This window comes from Leptinotarsa decemlineata, unplaced genomic scaffold, assembly GCF_025532065.1.
Source record: "Leptinotarsa decemlineata unplaced genomic scaffold, Ldec_3_MD MMD2_tig00002159_RagTag_RagTag, whole genome shotgun sequence".
In the NCBI taxonomy this organism is placed as follows: Eukaryota; Metazoa; Arthropoda; class Insecta; order Coleoptera; family Chrysomelidae; genus Leptinotarsa; species Leptinotarsa decemlineata.
The window spans coordinates 4,853,968-4,873,100 of NW_027412574.1; the positions used below are offsets into that span (position 1 = coordinate 4,853,968).

A 19,133-nucleotide genomic window follows, 5' to 3' on the forward strand; every position below is an offset into this window, starting at 1 on the left:
AAAACATTGTAACCGGCGACAATCTGCAGGTAGAACAGTCATTCCACTTCATTGCAAAAGATTAGTTTCAGTTAAAATAATTTTAAACTGTATCCAGTAACCTTCCATAATATTTGACACTTGTGGCTTGATCTTATATTCTCAAAATTTCATAATCAATTTCCACTCCACTCAATTTCATTTTTTATATTAAAAAATATAGTTTTGTGTTTGATACATGGTTTGCTCCACTTGTTTTGAAAAGTTTTCAGAGACAGTTTTAGAAATTTTTAGGGACCTAATGATTTTTTTGAAAATTTCTTAAAAAGATATTTAATTTCACAGATATGACAACTGAAGTGTCATTTTTCAAGCAAAAGTAACTGCGAAGTCAAATTTCAATTATACCTATTAATGAAAAAAAATCTCCATATGGTAGGGACTTAGTGGAGACACTGTATATGAGTAAACATTTTGGAAATAGGATGAATAAAATATCGACCTTTCTGCCATCTAAAAAAAAAAGTTTATAGATATTGAACTTCGGTTTTATTGTTAATATATAAAACCAGGTTTATTAAGTTAAATAGAAAACTAATTAATCGAACAATAAGAGTGAAGAAATGGTGCTGGTGATAATGTTAGAAAAAAGTTAAAAAGTGATTGGAAAATTAAGATTCATCATCACTGCCCTGAGGCTTCCTTGGTTTAGGACCGCCAGCTTGTTTTGCCATAATAATTTGATCCACCCTTAAAATAGTCGCAGCAGCAGAAACAGCATATTTGAGGCCCCAATATTTGCCAAGGTACAGATCCAAAATATTTTTTTCCAATGCATCACATGTTGCATTTTCATTATCAATATCAATGCCTACAGTTTTCTGTCCATTTTGATGGGCTTCCAAAACTTTCTCTAAAACAACTGCAGATCTATGACCGCTGTTGTCTGCCAGAGCTTTCGGGAAAGTTTCCAGTGCTGTAGCGAATTTTCTAACTGCATATTGTTCCAGGCCAGGTAGAGTATCAGCATAGTTCGTTAATTGGATAGACAGTTCAGTTTCAGTGGCTCCTGCTCCTGGGACAAATCGTCCATCTCGAGAAATACTCTACAAAGTAATAATAATTATACAGTAATTGTTACACCTCCACAGTGCTACATATAGATGCAAGACTTAAGTTATAATTTACTTCTTGTACAATTATAATTCACATGGAAAGATCTCAAAATTCTAATGAAAAAGGTAAGATATTTAAAAAAAATACAAATAATACATGATAAACCCAAACGATAAGTCAGATTTAATTTGTTTCTTTAATGTCACAATTTCATATGATTTGCAATGGGATTCCATCAGCTATTGTTTCAATACGAACATTTGTTTTTTATTCATCAATTTTAGTATCCATTATCATAAAAAATCTGTCATGTATCGCAACAAGCGATTTTCTCAACAAATCTCTTCTAAAAATATAATTGAATTGAGGTCATACAAGTACTCGTTAGAGATTCCTCAAAAAAAAAAAAAAAAAATTTTCTTCGTATCCAGAATTTGAAGGCATACATTAACTTCAAACATATCTCAAAAATGCAGATAGATATATTTCACCGTTCCTCCCTGTGACAGCAAATAGAACATTTGGACAATTACTAAACATTTGGACAATTACATAATTGTTTTTAGAATAGAAACTACATGAAATACACGTCTTGATACATGGCCAAATTTGTGGTGATAATTGGTTATTAAACAACACTTGTATGCTTTCACAAAAAAAAATATTTGAAGTTGATCAATGTCTCTTGAGTTCTAGATGTGAAGAAAAACTTCGTCTGAATTTGAAAGAAAAATAAAGATAGATAGATAGATGATAGACAGGTATCGGACTGTGAGTAAAAAAATATTTTATTAAGTACGTTTAGAGAACTTTTGATTCTCAATTAACAGCATTTATGCTGTGGGAGAGATCAGTTTTCACTATTGATAAAATAAAATAATTCTTCATGAATAGAAAACTTTCCACATAGAATTTCTGACAAAAAATATCACCATCTCATTATGGTTGATTACAACATTCTTATTTGTGACTCTTATAAATCCATTTAAAATGTTCATGATATTTAATACAACATATGATAACCTTAGAAGCTCAAATTATTATATTATGTTCTAAACTCAGTTCTATTTGCATGGTCTGTTCGGTTTCAAAAACATTTTTTTCATTTAGCTGAGTCTTCAGTGCAATTGCTACTCAGGCAATTTCAAAACTAATTTAATATGAAATTATCACTAGGTTTCAAAAGGAAACAAACATTTTCTGTGACATCATGATTTAATGAGTTAATGTTTCTTGATCAGAATCGTTCCGCTATTCATTGGGGTGGCAGTGGAATAAAAAAAAAATTAGAAAAATAATGAAAGCGCCACCACCCGTTTTATACTGTTTTGTACCACCAAGAAAATTACCCAAACATAAATAACCAACAACAAATTTGTATTGAAAAAATGTTTTCACTAAATTTCCTTTTGAGTGTATAATAGTTATTATAGACAATTGAATAAATCTTATAAACTTTTCTTTTACCATTTCAGGCTCTATTTAAAAGCGGTGCACAAACTTTAATTATTATTACAAATGTTTGCAAACATCGATTCATATGGTTATATATCAAATCAAAATAAAACAAAATAAATGTAGCAGTATAATATGCCTAGTAGAGAACAGGGAACTTGTAATCTAGATATTTTTCGTATAACAGCTACCCATGGAAAATGAGGCAAGGTGGAGTGATACTGGCTTACCGAAAATCTCAAAGAAGCAAAAAAATACATTCTATCAGAGTATATTCCAACAGAATAACTTACCACTACAATGTACTCAAATTAATTTCCAAGTTCACCCAGATCATGTATGTGAAAAAAGTGTTTTCTTTAGATACAATTATCGTACCCCATGCTAGTAATAATTATTTTAAAATATAAATGACTTTCTGAACTATGAATAATGTCTACTGCTCTATATGAACTGTTTTTATATTTTACGACTATTTTCAGCTCCAACTTACCATGCAACATTATATATTATGTATGTATCAAGCTTGTACGTGTATGCGTATCTGTAGAAAAAATCACCAAAGTTTCAAATACTTCATCATGTATTTTTTTGATTCGTCAGATAATTTTTTTACTCATGTTTTTTCATTTGCAACAGCTTTTATGGGAAATAAATTTATCCAATTCGTAATACAGTTTATGATACAACCAACAGAAATTAATACCTTTAATCAAATGGCATAACAAAATAAAAAAACACACTTTAACTTCTTAAGAAAAATATGTTTATGATATGAATAAGAATTTATTTTGTATTGAATATGTATATAAAATGAAAAATTGAATACTCTAGATTTGGATAGGAGATCAATCGATTTACATCTTTTCTATGAAAGTTTTGGAGAATTACTAGAATAACCAGTAATTGAAATACAATGTTCAAAATGAAGATATATTTAATTTTCACCATATCAACGAAGCTCTTTTTCATAATTAGGTTTGTTGTATCAACTCTTTATTATATTTATTAACTTCCAAGTGCTATTAGTGAGAAACTGGTGAATTTTTATTTTACTGTATTTCAAAAATATAAGTGCACAATCCAAGTGCCAACTGTGAGTTTTTGAAATTTGCAAGATTACTTATCAATACACTACAATTCAATAAAAAACTGCTCGATTGAGAATCAAATAAAGTTAGTATTCCGTATAGGAGCAAAGCAAAAAAAATCATTTTTCTACTTACCTTGAATGTATTCACACCATCGTCTATTGCTCTCTCTATATCGTCCATGTAATTATCTGTAGCTCCTCTAACGACAATTGTAGATATCCTAGATTCACGCCCTTCAAGCCTGAATGCAACAATTGGAGTATCACCCAATTCTTCAACGCAAACCACATCAGCGTATCCCAATTCCTGTGCAGTGGGAGGAATTAAGCGAGGAAGTACTGTAGCTCCTACCTGCAATTGTATATAACATATATTATCAATTTAACTGAAAGTTGAACTGAACAATAACATGTTTCTGAATTTTTTCTCAAAAATCAGAATGTGCTCATTGTCATTTTATGCTCACCGTCTTACTCAGTCGTCTCAAATCAAATTTGGAATTCAATCTGACAGCCATTATATCATATTTTTGAAGATAGTGTAAAGCCATATCTCCGAATTTGGCTCCAGCCACTATAACTTTAGCTCCAGTATCAGCTATTGCCTTAATTTGTAACTCCAATAGATTCTCTTCTCCTCTACTGAAATTCATCAATTCATCAGCAGTTTTGATGAGAACAGTTCCTGAAATATAAAAAATAAACATAAAACATTAATTCAGCGATAAAAATCAATGTATTAACTTTCAACAAGATTAATACAGTAACATCACTTAGAGGATGATCCTATATAATCAGATACTAGAGCTACTCACCTTTAGTTTCGGTCTGCATGATGTCTACAGCACAACTGTACAGAGCTATCTTTGCTTTTTCTGCTTTGGTGATTTCTCCTTCGACTTGCCTCTTGAACACCATGCCTTGAACTACTTGGGAGCTCAGCAAACCGGATCCCAGAACTTTGCAAATTCGAATATTATCAACATTGAACGTAGTCTGCTCTGGAAGGACAGAAACACATGCTTTTGCAACTAGATTCGCTAAAAAGTCTTCATGACCATACTGCTTTGACTGGATAGATGTTTTGATTCCTTGAACTACCTCTTGAATATTACGATAATCTTTAATTTGAAGACAAACCAACGATGAAAGAATTTCCAAACATTTGTCAAGGGCTTTTTCATAGCCTTCAGCAATTTCTGTTGGGGTTATGCCCAAACGAATCAGCTCTTCAGCATGCTCTGTTGAAATAAATACAAATGAATTAGTAGAATGCTTCAAAATAGTAATTCAAATCTTATAAATCTGTATCGTTATCCAGAGAAAGGTGGAACTTGCTCACTTCATATGGAAACACCGTATAGATAATATATTTATAAATATTACTGGAGTTCTTTCCCAACACCAAATCGTTATTTTTAACACCTCGACACGTGTTTCGATCACCAAATGATCATCTTCAAGAGGAAGATTAAACTGGAAACTTTCCTAAGCTAACGCTATTTATGCTATGCAGGTATATTATAATACAGGTAAACCATACAGGTATACCACCCTAAATTGATTTTACAATTTGCCTTATCTATTATTTTACAATATGTCCTTATGTAGTGTTTAAATGTTTTTTTTTTTGAATTTATTTATTGAATTAGGATTCCCTAATATACAGGTTAGCTAACTTGAAATATAATATAATCAACAAAATTTATATAAATAATACAATTTTATATATGTACATAATTTTAACTCAACAAAAAGGAATTTTTCAATTTCCATCATGAATATATTTTAACAGTTCGCTCTTGAAAATCTTTAATGATAGAGTAGATTCAATTGAATCAGGTAAATCATTGAATTGGACAAAACCTTTAAAAAATAAACTGCTCATATTACTTCTTGTATTTGTTCTATTTATATGAATGTGGCTGTTGTGCCTATTAGAATGGTGATGAATGTCCTTATTGAAAGTTATTAATGATAGCAAGTATGGTGGGGTCATTTTATTTATTTTATAAATGAAAACCATGGAACAATATAATAGTCTTTTGGATACTTAGAGCCATTGTAGAACAGACAGCATGGTAGAAATTGGTGTATATCTATTACATTTTAAAATTATTCTCATTTCTCGATTTTGTAGTTTTTGTATTTGTTGCACTTTGTTCAAATTAAAAGAGAATAAAATAGATGCACAGTAGTCAAAATGGGGTTGGATTATTGATTTATATACCATAATTTTTGTATATGTTGTTAAGTTATTGGCGATTTTCGAGAAAAAATATAATATTTTAGCAATCTTTTTTTCAATATATTTGAAGTGGTCGTCAAATGATAAGCAATTATCAAGTTGAAATCCCAAATACTTCACTGATGTTACTATTTCTATACGTTCATCTTCAATTTTTATATTTATGTTGTTTGTATTTATTTGATTATATTTGAACTTAGTGGTAATTATCCTTGCTTTTGTTTTTTTAACGTTAAGTTTCATTTTATTGGTTTTCAGATATTTTTCTACTTTCTCTAGAACTTTATTCATTCTGCCAACAGTTTCTTCTAAATTTACTCCAGTACAGGCCAATAAGGTACCATCTGCAAATAAGTTGATGAACTCACAGTCTGTAAATAATTGAATATCATCCAGATACAGAATGAATAATAGGGAACCAAGCACACTACCTTGTGGCACTCCTGTGTGATTTGTTATATATGATGAGAAATAATCGTTCACACGTACTCTCTGTTTCCTATTTGATAGATAATTACCTATCCATTCATAAACCATCCCCTCAATCCCATATCTCCTTAGCTTCTGAAGCAAAATACTTCAATCAATCGTTTCAAAGGCCCTTTTGAAATCTAAAAGACAGCTACAACATATTTACCTTTATCTGTTTCATTAGTAAATTTAGTTAATGATAACTGTAGTGCTGTTTCGCAAGAATGTTTTTTTCGAAAACTAGATTGATTGCTAAACATGATTTGATTTTTGTCAATAAACTCTAATAATTGATTTATATACTATTTCTAAAACTTTCTCTATTCGTGGTAAGGTATTAATAGGTCTGAATTCACTTGCTTTTATAGCGTTTGTAACTTTAGGTATGGGTATAATGGTACTTATTTTTAATAATTCGGGCAATTGACCATTCTGGAGCGATGTATTGATTAAATTGAGAATTGGATGACCAGCTGTTTCAAATACTTGCTTCAACATTTTAGAATTCAAGATTTCATGGATACTACATAAATTATCTAATGACCCAATTATATCATTCAAATCTCTTAAGGTAATCAATCTGAAGGTGCTGAAGGGCAAATACAAATTATTATCCAAATTGAACCATGGTTCGGAATTCTCAATACCTTGGACTATATGTTGGATGCTCTTTACAAAGTATAAGTTGAAAGTTTCGGCCATGTCATGTTCACTTTTTTTAGTACTTACTACCCCTTCATCTTCAAATTGGATTAGGTTAGGAAATGTATGATCATTACTATTAACAAGGGTTTTTAAGGTTTTACACATCAAGTGAGAATTATTCTTGTATCTGTCTATTTTGTTATGATAATACTGAACTTTCTTTATTTTCAATGAGTTAACCACATCTTTTCTCAATTTTTTAAAATTTTCCCATCTAATTATTTTCAAATTTTCATCTCCCAACGTAGTCACAAATATTTTATAGGCTTCATCCCGTTTCTTAATTTTGATAAAAACTTCATTGTCAAACCAATGAATATTGTTTTTGAACTTACTTATTTGTATGGGAGAAATACTATTGACAATATTTGAACATTTTTCGAGAAATTCTTCATAAAGTAAATTAACATCTACCTATAGAGTTTAAAGACCAATTACAAGAAATGAGCTTATTCTTAATTATACTCAAATTATTATCACAAAGATTTCTGTATTTTCTTATTGAGCATTCTTTGTTGGATTGGCTAATGAGGAAATTGATAGAAATAATTGAGTGGTCAGTAATTTTTGGCGTTAAATGAACATTTGAAACTATATTATCGTTATTAGTCAAAACCAAATCTATTAATGATTGTGTATCTAGTGTCTTTCTAGTAGGTTCAGTTAATGTTTGATAGGTTGTGAAAATATTCTTGATTTTTTTTGTATAGAAACTTTTTTCTAATAAGTTTATATTAAAATCACCTACCAGAATAAAACGATTGTTAGATGACACAAGCTTCTCGCAAACATCCTTGAAATCTTCTCAAAAAGTGGCATGAGAACTAGAAGGTGAATGATATAAACATCCGATCAACCATATTGAAGATTTGAAGTTAATTTTAACAATTTTACACCAGTAGTTTACACCGGTTATAGTTATATACAAAACAATTTTCAGCTATATAAAAATTAATTTCACAATATTCCTATCTAAATTTATTTTTACAATGTGTCCTTATGTAGTAATCCAGTAAATCCAATAATATTATTTTAACAAGCTATATTATAGTATGCTATTTGGTATTGGTCCGTCATCATTATTCATAATATTATTATGTTTACTGATTTCTACACTCTCATAGGCATCTAGAATAGTTTTATTGCAAAATATTATGGGCGACTGCTGATTTTTCATGTCTTCCATATTTTAAGTGTGCTATGTGTTCCTTGTATCTTACTTTAATAGATCTTTTTGTCTGTCCATAATATTTTGCATCGCAGTCCTTACATTCAATTTCGTAAATTCCAGACTTTTCCGAATTCTCGACTGTAATGTATGACTTGTTTTAAAAACCACCTTCATACCTAGTTCCTTGAAAATCTTTCCAAAGTTCTTCGTATATTGGTGGTATGGAACTGAGATGTATTTATCTTGGTTTTTGTTCTTTCTGAAAGTCGAGACTTCGTTCATTCTTAAGAGTGAGAGGCCCGGTTTTGCCGGGTATGCCTACAGACACGTACGCTTTATCAAAATGTGTAATCACAGATATGTTTAAAGGATTTCTGCTCATTTCATTATATTCAGAAAAGGGCATGGAAGGTTTGGACGAAGATATTTTTTGAGAAAATAAAATACTTTTCCAAATATAATTTGTGTGAAATGTCTTGTTTGAAAGAGTTTTATTGAACTTCTGCACAGGATAATGTTTACTAAAAATTCAAATATGTCTTCGTCCGAACCTTACAATGCCTATGTAGCTTACAATAAGATCATATTTTGCAAAATTAAATTTATACAAACGCCACTAGTTAGGCAAATCATTCACATCAGATCACCGCTAGTTGACTGAATTCAGGCGCGATAGAATACTCGGTAGTAGTCACGCCCCTAGAACAGCGGCGCGCGAATACATATTTTAATATTTCTTCAATAAAATGTAAATGGAATATTCGGAAATTATTGGGAATAAATATTTAGTACTGGATATTTCACAGGAAGTGGTCAAAAATATAATTAAGAGTTAGAGCGCAAAACGTATATTTAGGCAAGCTTTTATTTACACGCTTGTAGGATTAGGTTCACTTGCAGGTAACAAACTAACCAACAATGTAAGAAATGTTGCAAGTTGAATTTGACCCAGTTCTAATCATCCGATTGATTTGAAATTTTGCAGGTGTACATAATCCCGGTGCCAATGCATTATGAAATTTTTGTTAACGAAAAAAAACAAAATGGAGGCTTTATATGGCGAACGAGTTTTGTGATTATAGTCCGATTCGAATCAAATTTGGTATCTAGTGGTTTTTGGGGTCGGAAATTATGATTCACATGTCAAAATTGGGATTCCAATTTATTCAAAATTGGAATCTGGGGGTTTTCAAAGTAGGCGATTATGATTTCTTTGGAAAAAAATGACGAAGGAGGCGAAATAAGCGGAAAAAAATGTTATTTGTAGCTGTCAATAACAAGAGAACTAAAAAGTTAAAAATGAAAATTATAAAAAAACATTTTCAAACAAAAGCTCCAGAATGATGGACGAGTTTTGTGGTTATCGCCCGATTTAGAAACACACGATTACAACGTATTTTACGTACCATCACTGTCGAGTTGATTCTGTACCGATATTGTGTTTATGCGCATTTCTCGGCTACTTGCAAGCTCCACCTTTTCCTTTCCTCCCGCCTGACCCTTGCACCCCTCAGAAACTGTTCGTGAAGGGCCCGACACTGTCAACCTAAACTTCTTCTCTTATCATGTCATCTACAATACCCCTCGAGAAACCGTTAGTGACTGCTATTTCTTGTATTGTACGTTTTTCTTTTTTGAACCTATCTTGTGTTAGAGGGAAAGTCAAAAACGATGCATTAAAAAATTCAACCCAGCAAGTTTGTGCTGTCCACAGTGATGTGAACTGTCAGGAATATACCTGTACGTGCTTGTTTCTTTTCTAAATATATCGTATTCTAACCCTCCATATTGGCTCCTCATTACCAAAACGTCAAGAAATGGAAGTTCCTTATTTTCTAACTCATACGTGAATTTTATTGATGGACATCTATTATTTAAAATGGAAACAAAGTCGTTATTATTCGATTTTTTGGTATCGAATATCGCGAAAATATCAGCCAAATCCTAGGAAAATACTTCGACTTTTCTTTGGTTTCCATTTCGAATCTGCTCGTGAACAGGTCTGCCAGGTAGGGGGACAAGAGGTTTCCCATGGCCGTTCCTTCCTGTTGTTCATAAAAGCAACCTTCTTCCTGGAACCGATTTTGTTTCATACACAAATTAGTAAGAGAAACGAATTCATCGATTTCGTTATTATTGAAATTATTTTTCTCTAGTAATTCCCTAAGGTATTGCAAGGTCTGTGGAATTGGGATGCTAAGAAATAAGGAACTAACATCAAAAAAAAACCAAAGTCTCACCTTCATGCAGAACAATGCTTTTTGTATGTTGTATGAACTCTAAAGAGTTTTTTTATACTGAAACCTGATTCCGCAATAGACAAGGTTTCAAATTCCTTCCTTCCTGTCACGATGGGGCGCATTGATTTTCCAGGTTTGTGGATTTTTGGGAGGCAATATAGTTTCGACACCGTTGGGTTGGAAACTTGTAACTTCCGTTTCAGTTGAGGGGTAAGTATGTTGTCGCAATTCTTAAGGACGTCTTTTACTTCGGCAATCATCTTTGGTAACGTCCTGGACAATTTCGCATACGGTCCATTAGTAATGAGAGTATTGACCCTTTCGTAGTAGTCCGATTTATCCAGAATTACTACTTTGTTACCTTTGTTGGCTTTCAAATAAAAAACGTCCTTGTCTTTCAATCGTTTGATAATTTTCTTTTGGTTTTTATCGTTGTTTTTTGAATGCTTCCGTTTATGCGTTATCATGTTCTTGGAGATTTGATTCCTGACTTTTTCTCGAAGTCGAAGTAAAAGACGTCCTCAAGAAATGCGACAACATACTTACCCCTCAACTGAAACGGAAGTTACGAGTTTCCAACCCAACGGTGTCGTTGGGACACGACTGTTGAAGTTTTATTGTGATGATTGTCTCACAGGGGTAAGATTAGTACCCAATTTAATCAAGAAGATTGATGAGTTGTTTTCTGAGGTTGAAGAACTAAAATCAAAAATTCAAAAAGAAACATGTACATATTTTTCCGAAGAAACAGTCATAAATGAAATATACGAGAGACAAAAAAGAATGAACAATGTTATGATGTTCAATCTAGCAAGAGGTAATTCTTACAACTCAGACTTTAATACTGTTAAGGAAATAGTTAAAGAAGTAACTCATGATGATTTACATATTAAACAGATATTCAGAGTTGGACAGAAGAATAAAAGTGGTAACCGTGCGTTGAAAGTTATTTTTACCAGTGTAAAAGATGCGAACAAGTTAATTAAATCAAAAGAAAAAAGAGATGCACTCAAGAAAAAAAAATCATTAATGCTGATCTAACTCCACTACAAGTAAAAAACTGGCAAAATATGAAGAAAGAAGTCGATGATAGAAAGCAGAGGGGAGAAAATGTTACAATAAGATATGTGAATGGAGTACCTCAAATCACTGAAGCGGCTGCAAAAAAGTAAAACCCAATCAGTTTTCTGTGTATTTTCAAAATGTCGGCGGTATGAGAACAAAAATATTAGAATTTCAACAAAGTGTTATGTGTTCAAACTATGATATTATAATTTTAGTAGAAACATAGCTTAATAGAGACTTTTCCGATAGTGAACTGGGTTTAAAAGGTTTTAACATATATAGATTAGATAGAGACCAAACAAATAGCGATAAAAAAAGAGGAGAAGGAATACTAATTGCCATTAGAGGATCTTTAATAACTGAGTTAATCGACATATCTCCTGACAATATAGAACATCTGTATGTTAAATTATTAATAGGTGCTTCAACAATCATTATTGGTGATGTATATATTCCTCCTTCTTCTATAGTGAATACTTATATGGAACATACTGCTACCGTTGATTATATTTTAGAAAAATACTGTACTAGCAAGATTATCCTTTGTGGTGACTATAATATACCCGACGCATTTTGGTTTAATGGAGAGCTTGGTCTGAATGTTGATTGTCCAGAAAACTCACCTGCACTAGCTTTATTACATTCATTTAGTTTCCATAATTTATATCAAATCAATAATATTCCAAATTCAAGAAATGTTTACTTAGATTTAATTTTTTCATCATTCATAAATATGTCTGTTCAAAATCCATCGGACACAATTTTTCAAAATACATTACATCATTCTTCGGTATGTTTTTATTTAAAAAATGATACAAAGGAATATCTTAAATATGATGAATACTTTTATTACATTGTAAATGGAGTTTATATGGGCATGAATGATTTCTTGGCAAGTATCAATTGGGATACCGAAATACTGAAGGATGAGGATTTAAATATTGTAGTTACAAATTTTTACAATATTCTCTATACAGTTCTGGAGTACTATGTTCCACAAAAAAAATATAAAGCTTCTACTTTCCCAATATGGTTCAATTCTGGTCTGAAAAAATTAGTTTTCAAGAAGAAATCGGTTCACAGAGAATACAAAAATGGGAATTTTTATAAATATGAAGAATTTTGTTATTTGAGAGGTAAGTGCAAAGCTTTGAGAAACACTTGCCATCAAGCATACATAAATAAAATATCACACTCCTTACCATCTAAAATGTATCATGATGACTCTGTCAGTGAAAATATTGATGATATTGTAAATCTTTTTGCAGAATATTTCTCATCAGTCTACAGTGATGAAACAGTTAAGCAAATTCCAGAATATAAATTTAGTAAGACGGTTGATATATATAGTTATAGCGTTGATATTAAAGAAATAATCGATCTAGTCATGTCATTACCTGGGAAATTGTCTACAGGTCCTGATGGAATTCCGCTATTCCTAATAAAAAAATGTATTTTTACCCTGGTCAAACCAATTCATATGATATTCAATATTTCCTTGAAATCGTCGATCTTTCCAGATTATTGGAAAAACAGTTTTTTGAAACCTATTTATAAAAGTGGATCACATAATGATATAAAAAATTATCGAGCAGTCTGTAATCAATCAGAATTACCCAAATTGTTAGACAGCCTAATTACAAAAAGCTAACATGGGATTGTAGACACATAATCATTAATCAACAACATGGATTCCGTAGTGGTAGATCTACCAGCACAAATCTGCTAATTTATCAACACTGTACAATAAACGCCTTCGAAAATAGACACCAGGTGGATTCTATTTACACAAATTTTTCAAAGGCATTTGACCGAGTAAACCACAATTTGTTGTTGCATAAACTAAACGCTTTGGGTATTCAAGAAAACATTCTGAAATGGATTGAAAATTATCTAGCCTGCAGAGTACAATTTGTAAAATTTAGTAACTCAGTATCTTCCTCAATCACAGTTTCATCGGGTGTACCACAGGGTTCTCATTTAGGGCCATTGCTTTTCAACTTATTTGTCAATGACTTGAAAGATGTTATTCTTTATAGTGAATTTCTTTTGTTTGCTGATGACCTGAAGATGTTTAAAGTTATTCATGACTCAACTGATACAAAATTATTACAGTACGATTTATCTAACTTTGTTGGCTGGTGTGATATAAATCTACTGCAATTAAATATAGACAAATGTCAAAAATTTACTTTTTTCCGAAACAAAAATCCCATTAACTGGCCATATAAAATCAATCAATCAGAACTGAAAACAACAAACACAATCAGAGATTTAGGAATCACTCTCGACCCAAAAATGTCATTTAAACCCCATATTGCAAATATTACTTCTAAAGTGTTAAAAATGTTAGGTCTCATTCTCAGATCTGCAAATGAATTATCTCTCAATTCAATAAAAATCTTATATTGTTCAATTGTTAGATCAATAATCGAATACAATTCCACAATTTGGTGCACTTCATATCATGTGGATATTGATATACTTGAAAGTGTTCAAAATAAGTTTTTAAGGTACTCTGCATATAAACTGGGATATCATATTGATGAATATGACTAAAATTATATTGGACATTCTTAACTTGAATACTCTGGCTCATAGAAGATTAAAAGCAGACCTTACACTAATTCATAAAATAATCAATGGTAGCATCAATTTCCCGGAACTTGTCGGTCGGTAGCCAAGCGGTTTGGCGTGTGTGCTTTGTTCACTCACTCGAATTGACTGCCGTGTTGGTGGTTCAAGCCCTAGTCTGAACGATCGATCTTCACTTGCTACCGTCCAACCCGTGTCTTACGTAAAACGTAAGACCTCGTTAACCCTTAGCTCGCACAAGTTTCGACTTCTGAGGGTTGTCGTTAGTAGGGGTGCGACTGCTAGTTAACGGAAAAACAGATTTATAACTTTAAATGTGAATCCAAGGAGAACAAGAAATTCGGATATCTTCAAAGTACCCTTTTGTCACACCAACTATGGCCGGAATGAATCTGTAGGTAGAATTTTGAGACTTACAAATACATACAATGTAAATTTAGGATTTTTTAATTATTCTTTGGAAGCATTTAAAAAGACTGTGAAAAGATTGTAATTCATTATTTTTACGTTTTTTTTTATTATATTTTATATATTTTTTCCTTAAACCTAGCTTATATTACTGTTAAATACATATGTGGGAACTTGTTAATTATCTTGTAAAAAATAGGCATTGTCGTAAATAAATAAATAAAAGAATACGATATATTTAGAAAAGAAACAAGCAAGTACAGGTATATTCCTGACAGTTCACATCACTGTGGACAGCACAAACGTGCTGGGTTGAATTTTTTAGTGCATCATCTTTTGACTTTCCCTCTAACACATGATAGGTTCAAAAAAGAAAAACGTACAATACAAGAAATAGCAGCCACTAACGGTTTCTCGAGGGGTATTGTAGATGACATAATAAGGAAGAAGTTTAGGTTAAGAATGAACGAAATCTCAACTTTCAGAAAGGACAAAAACCAAGATAAATACATCTCAGTTCCATACCACCAATATACGAAGAACTTTGGAAAGATTTTCAAGCAACTTGGTATGAAGGTGGTTTTTAAAACAAGTCATACACTACAGAGATTTTTGGGAAGTCCAAAACACCAAGTCGAGAATCCGGAAAAGTGTTTGGAAATATTTTCAAGGAACTAGGTATGAAGTAGGTTTTTGAAACAAGTCATACACTACAGAGCCTTTTGGGAAGTCCAAAAGACAAAGTCGAGAATTCGGAAAAGTCTGGAATTTACGAAATTGAATGTAAGGGACTGCGATACAAAATATTATGGACAGACAAAAAGATCTATCAAAGTAAGACACAAGGAACACATAGCACACTTAAAATATGGAAGACCTGAAAAATCAGCAGTCGCCCATCATATTTTGCAACAAAACCATTCCATAGACTTCAGTTCATTAAGATTAGTAAGATAAGTTAGGCATCTAGTTGCTAATAGGCAACTAGATGCCTATGAGAGTGTAGAAATAAGTAAACATAATAATATTATGAATAACGATGACGGACCAATACCAAATAGCATACTATATATAATTTTTATATTTTTCAGATTGTGGAAGGTAACAAATACCCAAAAAAAGGTCGATAAAAAACTATATAGCTTGTTAACAATACCTAATAGCATACTATATAGCTTGTTAAAATAATATTATTGGATTTACTGATTACTACATAAGGACACATTGTATAAATAAATTTAGATAGGAATATCGTGAAATAAATTTTTATATAGCTGAAAATTGTTTTATATATAACTATAACATTTAAACACTACATAAGGACATATTGTAAAATAATAGATAAGGCAAATTGTAAAATTAATTTACGGTGGTATACCTGTATGGGTGATATACCTGTATAGTATACCTGCATAGCATAAATAGCGTTAGCTTAGGAAAGTTTCCAGTTTAATCTTCCTCTTGAAGATGATCACTTGGTGATCGAAACACGTGTCGAGGTGTTAAAAATAACGATTTGGGTTAGGAAAGAACTCCAATAATATTCATTACTACACCAAAGGTTCCAAACAGTGCATCATAAGTAATACATTTATAGATTTTTCTATATCATGTCCTATAATCAAGTCTGAAGCATTTTCAACATACTCAATTGACAATGTTAAAAACGACCAATTAACCATTTTACTGATCAAATTTTTTTTCAAGAAGGGTTAGATGGGTATCAGGATCAATTTTTCTTAAAAAACAATTGTTTTTTTTGCCAACATTTCGATTTTTATTAAATTTTTCTTCAGGGCTCGAAAAGGAGTTTGTGTTGAAAATATCACTATTTTGAAATAATCACTAAAATAATCAAAATCATACCTTTCTTTACCTATTGAAGTGGAAAAAAGTTTCTGGAAACATTCTTGAGATGTGGGAGAAATCAAAATGTATTGAGAATTTTAGGCTTCTATATCCCGCATTTGCCTAATTTTCATGTTGTTTTCAAATAAAAGTCATTGACTTATGCTAGCTAGCTTTATCATTAAGCTGGTAGGACCAAAACAAAATCCTTTACTTTTTGGGAATTCGGAATAAAACAATTTTTTGCTCTTTGAAACGAATATTCATGAGATTACCTCAGATGCACATGCTATAAACAAAACTAATTGTTTGAAAATGTTCTACAAGTATGCTATTAATCTGTGCTGTAGGATAATGAAGCTCAGAATTTTTATAAGTTCAAAATTTTTTAAAAAGTGAAAGATTTCAATTTGATATTTTGGTTTTGCTAGCTTGGTCTGGTTGAACATGAGTGTTTTTCTGAGGTTGGCTAGCTAGGTTGGCTGACATTAAGATAGCTCAACATTAAGCTAGCAGAACACATGATATTTTTGGTGAAATTGAATACAAAATGAACCAAAAATTATGACCTGAAAATAAATGTAAAAATACAAGGTGGTTGAGATAGCTTGACAGGGGTATTTTTCCCTTAATAGATAACGAATATTAAGTATAAAATTGTATTTATTTAGCCAAATGGGTTTTTTGCCGTGAATACTTATTTAAAATGTTTTTAATATGTCGTTTATTACTGGAAAGAAAAAGAGAGTTTGAAGCTTTCGTTAGAATAAGTGATAAATGATAATAAGAAGTGGAAGATATTGAACGAATTTTTCAGATTGTGGTAGGTGAAAATACCCAAAGAAAGTCGATGAAAAACTCTGATTTCTTCCACAAAAAATGACTTTCGTTCAATATCTTTCACTTCTTATTATCACTCATCACCTATTCTAATATAAACTTCAAACTTTTTTTTTTCTTGCCAGTTATAACCAACATCAAATACATTTCAAATGAGTATTTAAGGCAAAAAACCTAAAATCATTGAAAGTTCAAAATTTCCATAAAGTGAAGGATTTCGATTTGGTTCTGCCAGCTTGAAGGTCAAAATAGTAGAGCCATGGTTTGAAAAAACAACAAATAGCAAATCTTAAATAGGTAGGAAATGGAGCCTAAAATGAGTCTATAATCCTTAGTATATTCAGATTAATACTATACTTTTTCAGAAAATTAGTTTCGCCTTTACATTAAACGTCTGAGGTGATCACCCAAATATTCATTTCAACTGAAGAACAAATAATTGTTTAGTGAGAGCCTAAAATTACTGCAAATTCTAAATTCCCAAAAAGTAAAGGATTTTGATTTGGTTCTGCAAGCTTGATGATAAAGCTAGCATAATTCAATTACTTTTGTTTCAAAACAACATGAAAATTCAGCAATAGCTGGAAATAGGAGCCTAAAATTCTCAATACATTTTGATTTCTCCCACATCCGAAGACTGTTTCCAGAAACTTTTTTTCACTTCAGTAGGTAGGGTAAGGTAATGTTTCGATTTGGTTTTGACAGGTTAAGGGTAAAGTTAGCAGACCTCGCAGATTTGAAAAAAGCATCAGATGGAATGAAAATGTCTTTATAAAACGAAACTGCAGTAGCATTAGTTTCAAATAAAAGTGGTTGAAAAACAGAAAGTTTTATTTCTCATTTTTCATGATGATCTCCTACCACATATTAACGGCTACATCCATCAATTTATTCAATAGATGGAAAATCAGTGACAAGGAGGAATAGGACCTGAAATGAGCCTGCAATTATGGTGCATTCTGAGTCAGCAAAACACCTCTTCAAGTTTCTATAACATTATAAAGTGCCAACTTGTACTGACAGACGTACGCAATTACTGGAAGGTCAAAACTGTTATTCAAGCTCTCCTAAAGTTGTATCGAATTTCTGAATCATAATTTTTGAAGTGTAATATCCAGGATTTGATATGAAGGCAGCTCATTTGTATCTTACCTAAGAGTGCTCCGGCAAGGATAATTACGAAGTTAGTTCCATCCCCAACTTCAGCATCTTGCATTTGGCTTCCCATTATCATCAACTTGGCTGCTGGATGCTCTACATCCAACTCTCTTATGATGGTAGCAGCATCACTAGTGACAAATTGTTTTTCGATGTGATTGATAACCATCTTATTCATGCCATTTGGACCGTACGCGGATCTTACTGACTGTGCAAACTCTTTGCAAGCTTTTATGTTTCTGATAACCGCTTCTTCTAAGCCTGAATAGTGCTAATGGTAATAAAAAATGTTATTTTCTTTCTTGACCACATGCTTCAAATAAGGCCATTTTTTGACTTAATCACTTACCCTGGCACCTTCTTTTAACATCTGAGAGAATCCTGGAGCTTTAGGGACGTGAAGAGCCATATTTCAAATTTTAATATATAATTTTAACTTTGTCAAAAGAAAAATTTCTTTCCAGAAATACTCAGCCTTCTAATTCTAACCTACACCCTTAACCCACAGTTCAGTATCAGTGTTGCCAAACAAAAAAGTTCTGTTGCGCGAGGTTGATGTAAAAAGTCCCCAAAACCCAATCAAAAAGCGCGAAACACATTCATAGAAAATGGAGGCATACTGGAATCATTATTATAGTTCTGTGATCATTATTCGCAACATAACCTAAATATATGTTCCAAAAATAACCACTTCTTGACCGCTACTAACCAGAATTTTTGACAGTGGACAGTGGTTATCTG

General features: G+C 31.7%; 1 protein-coding gene across 1 annotated transcript; it reads right to left on the bottom strand.

Annotated features, from left to right (window-relative positions):
- Positions 1-505: 505 nt before the first annotated feature.
- Positions 506-18,920, bottom strand: CCT8 (Chaperonin containing TCP1 subunit 8). Its single transcript, XM_023159101.2, has 6 exons — positions 18,742-18,920; positions 18,387-18,663; positions 4,459-4,884; positions 4,111-4,328; positions 3,777-3,995; positions 506-1,085 (listed from the first exon to the last, which is right to left on the bottom strand). The coding sequence occupies exons 1-6, from the start codon at positions 18,799-18,801 to the stop codon at positions 651-653; spliced, it is 1,635 nt and encodes a 544-aa protein (XP_023014869.1). The 5' UTR covers positions 18,802-18,920; the 3' UTR covers positions 506-650.
- Between the last annotated feature and the right edge of the window lie 213 nt (positions 18,921-19,133).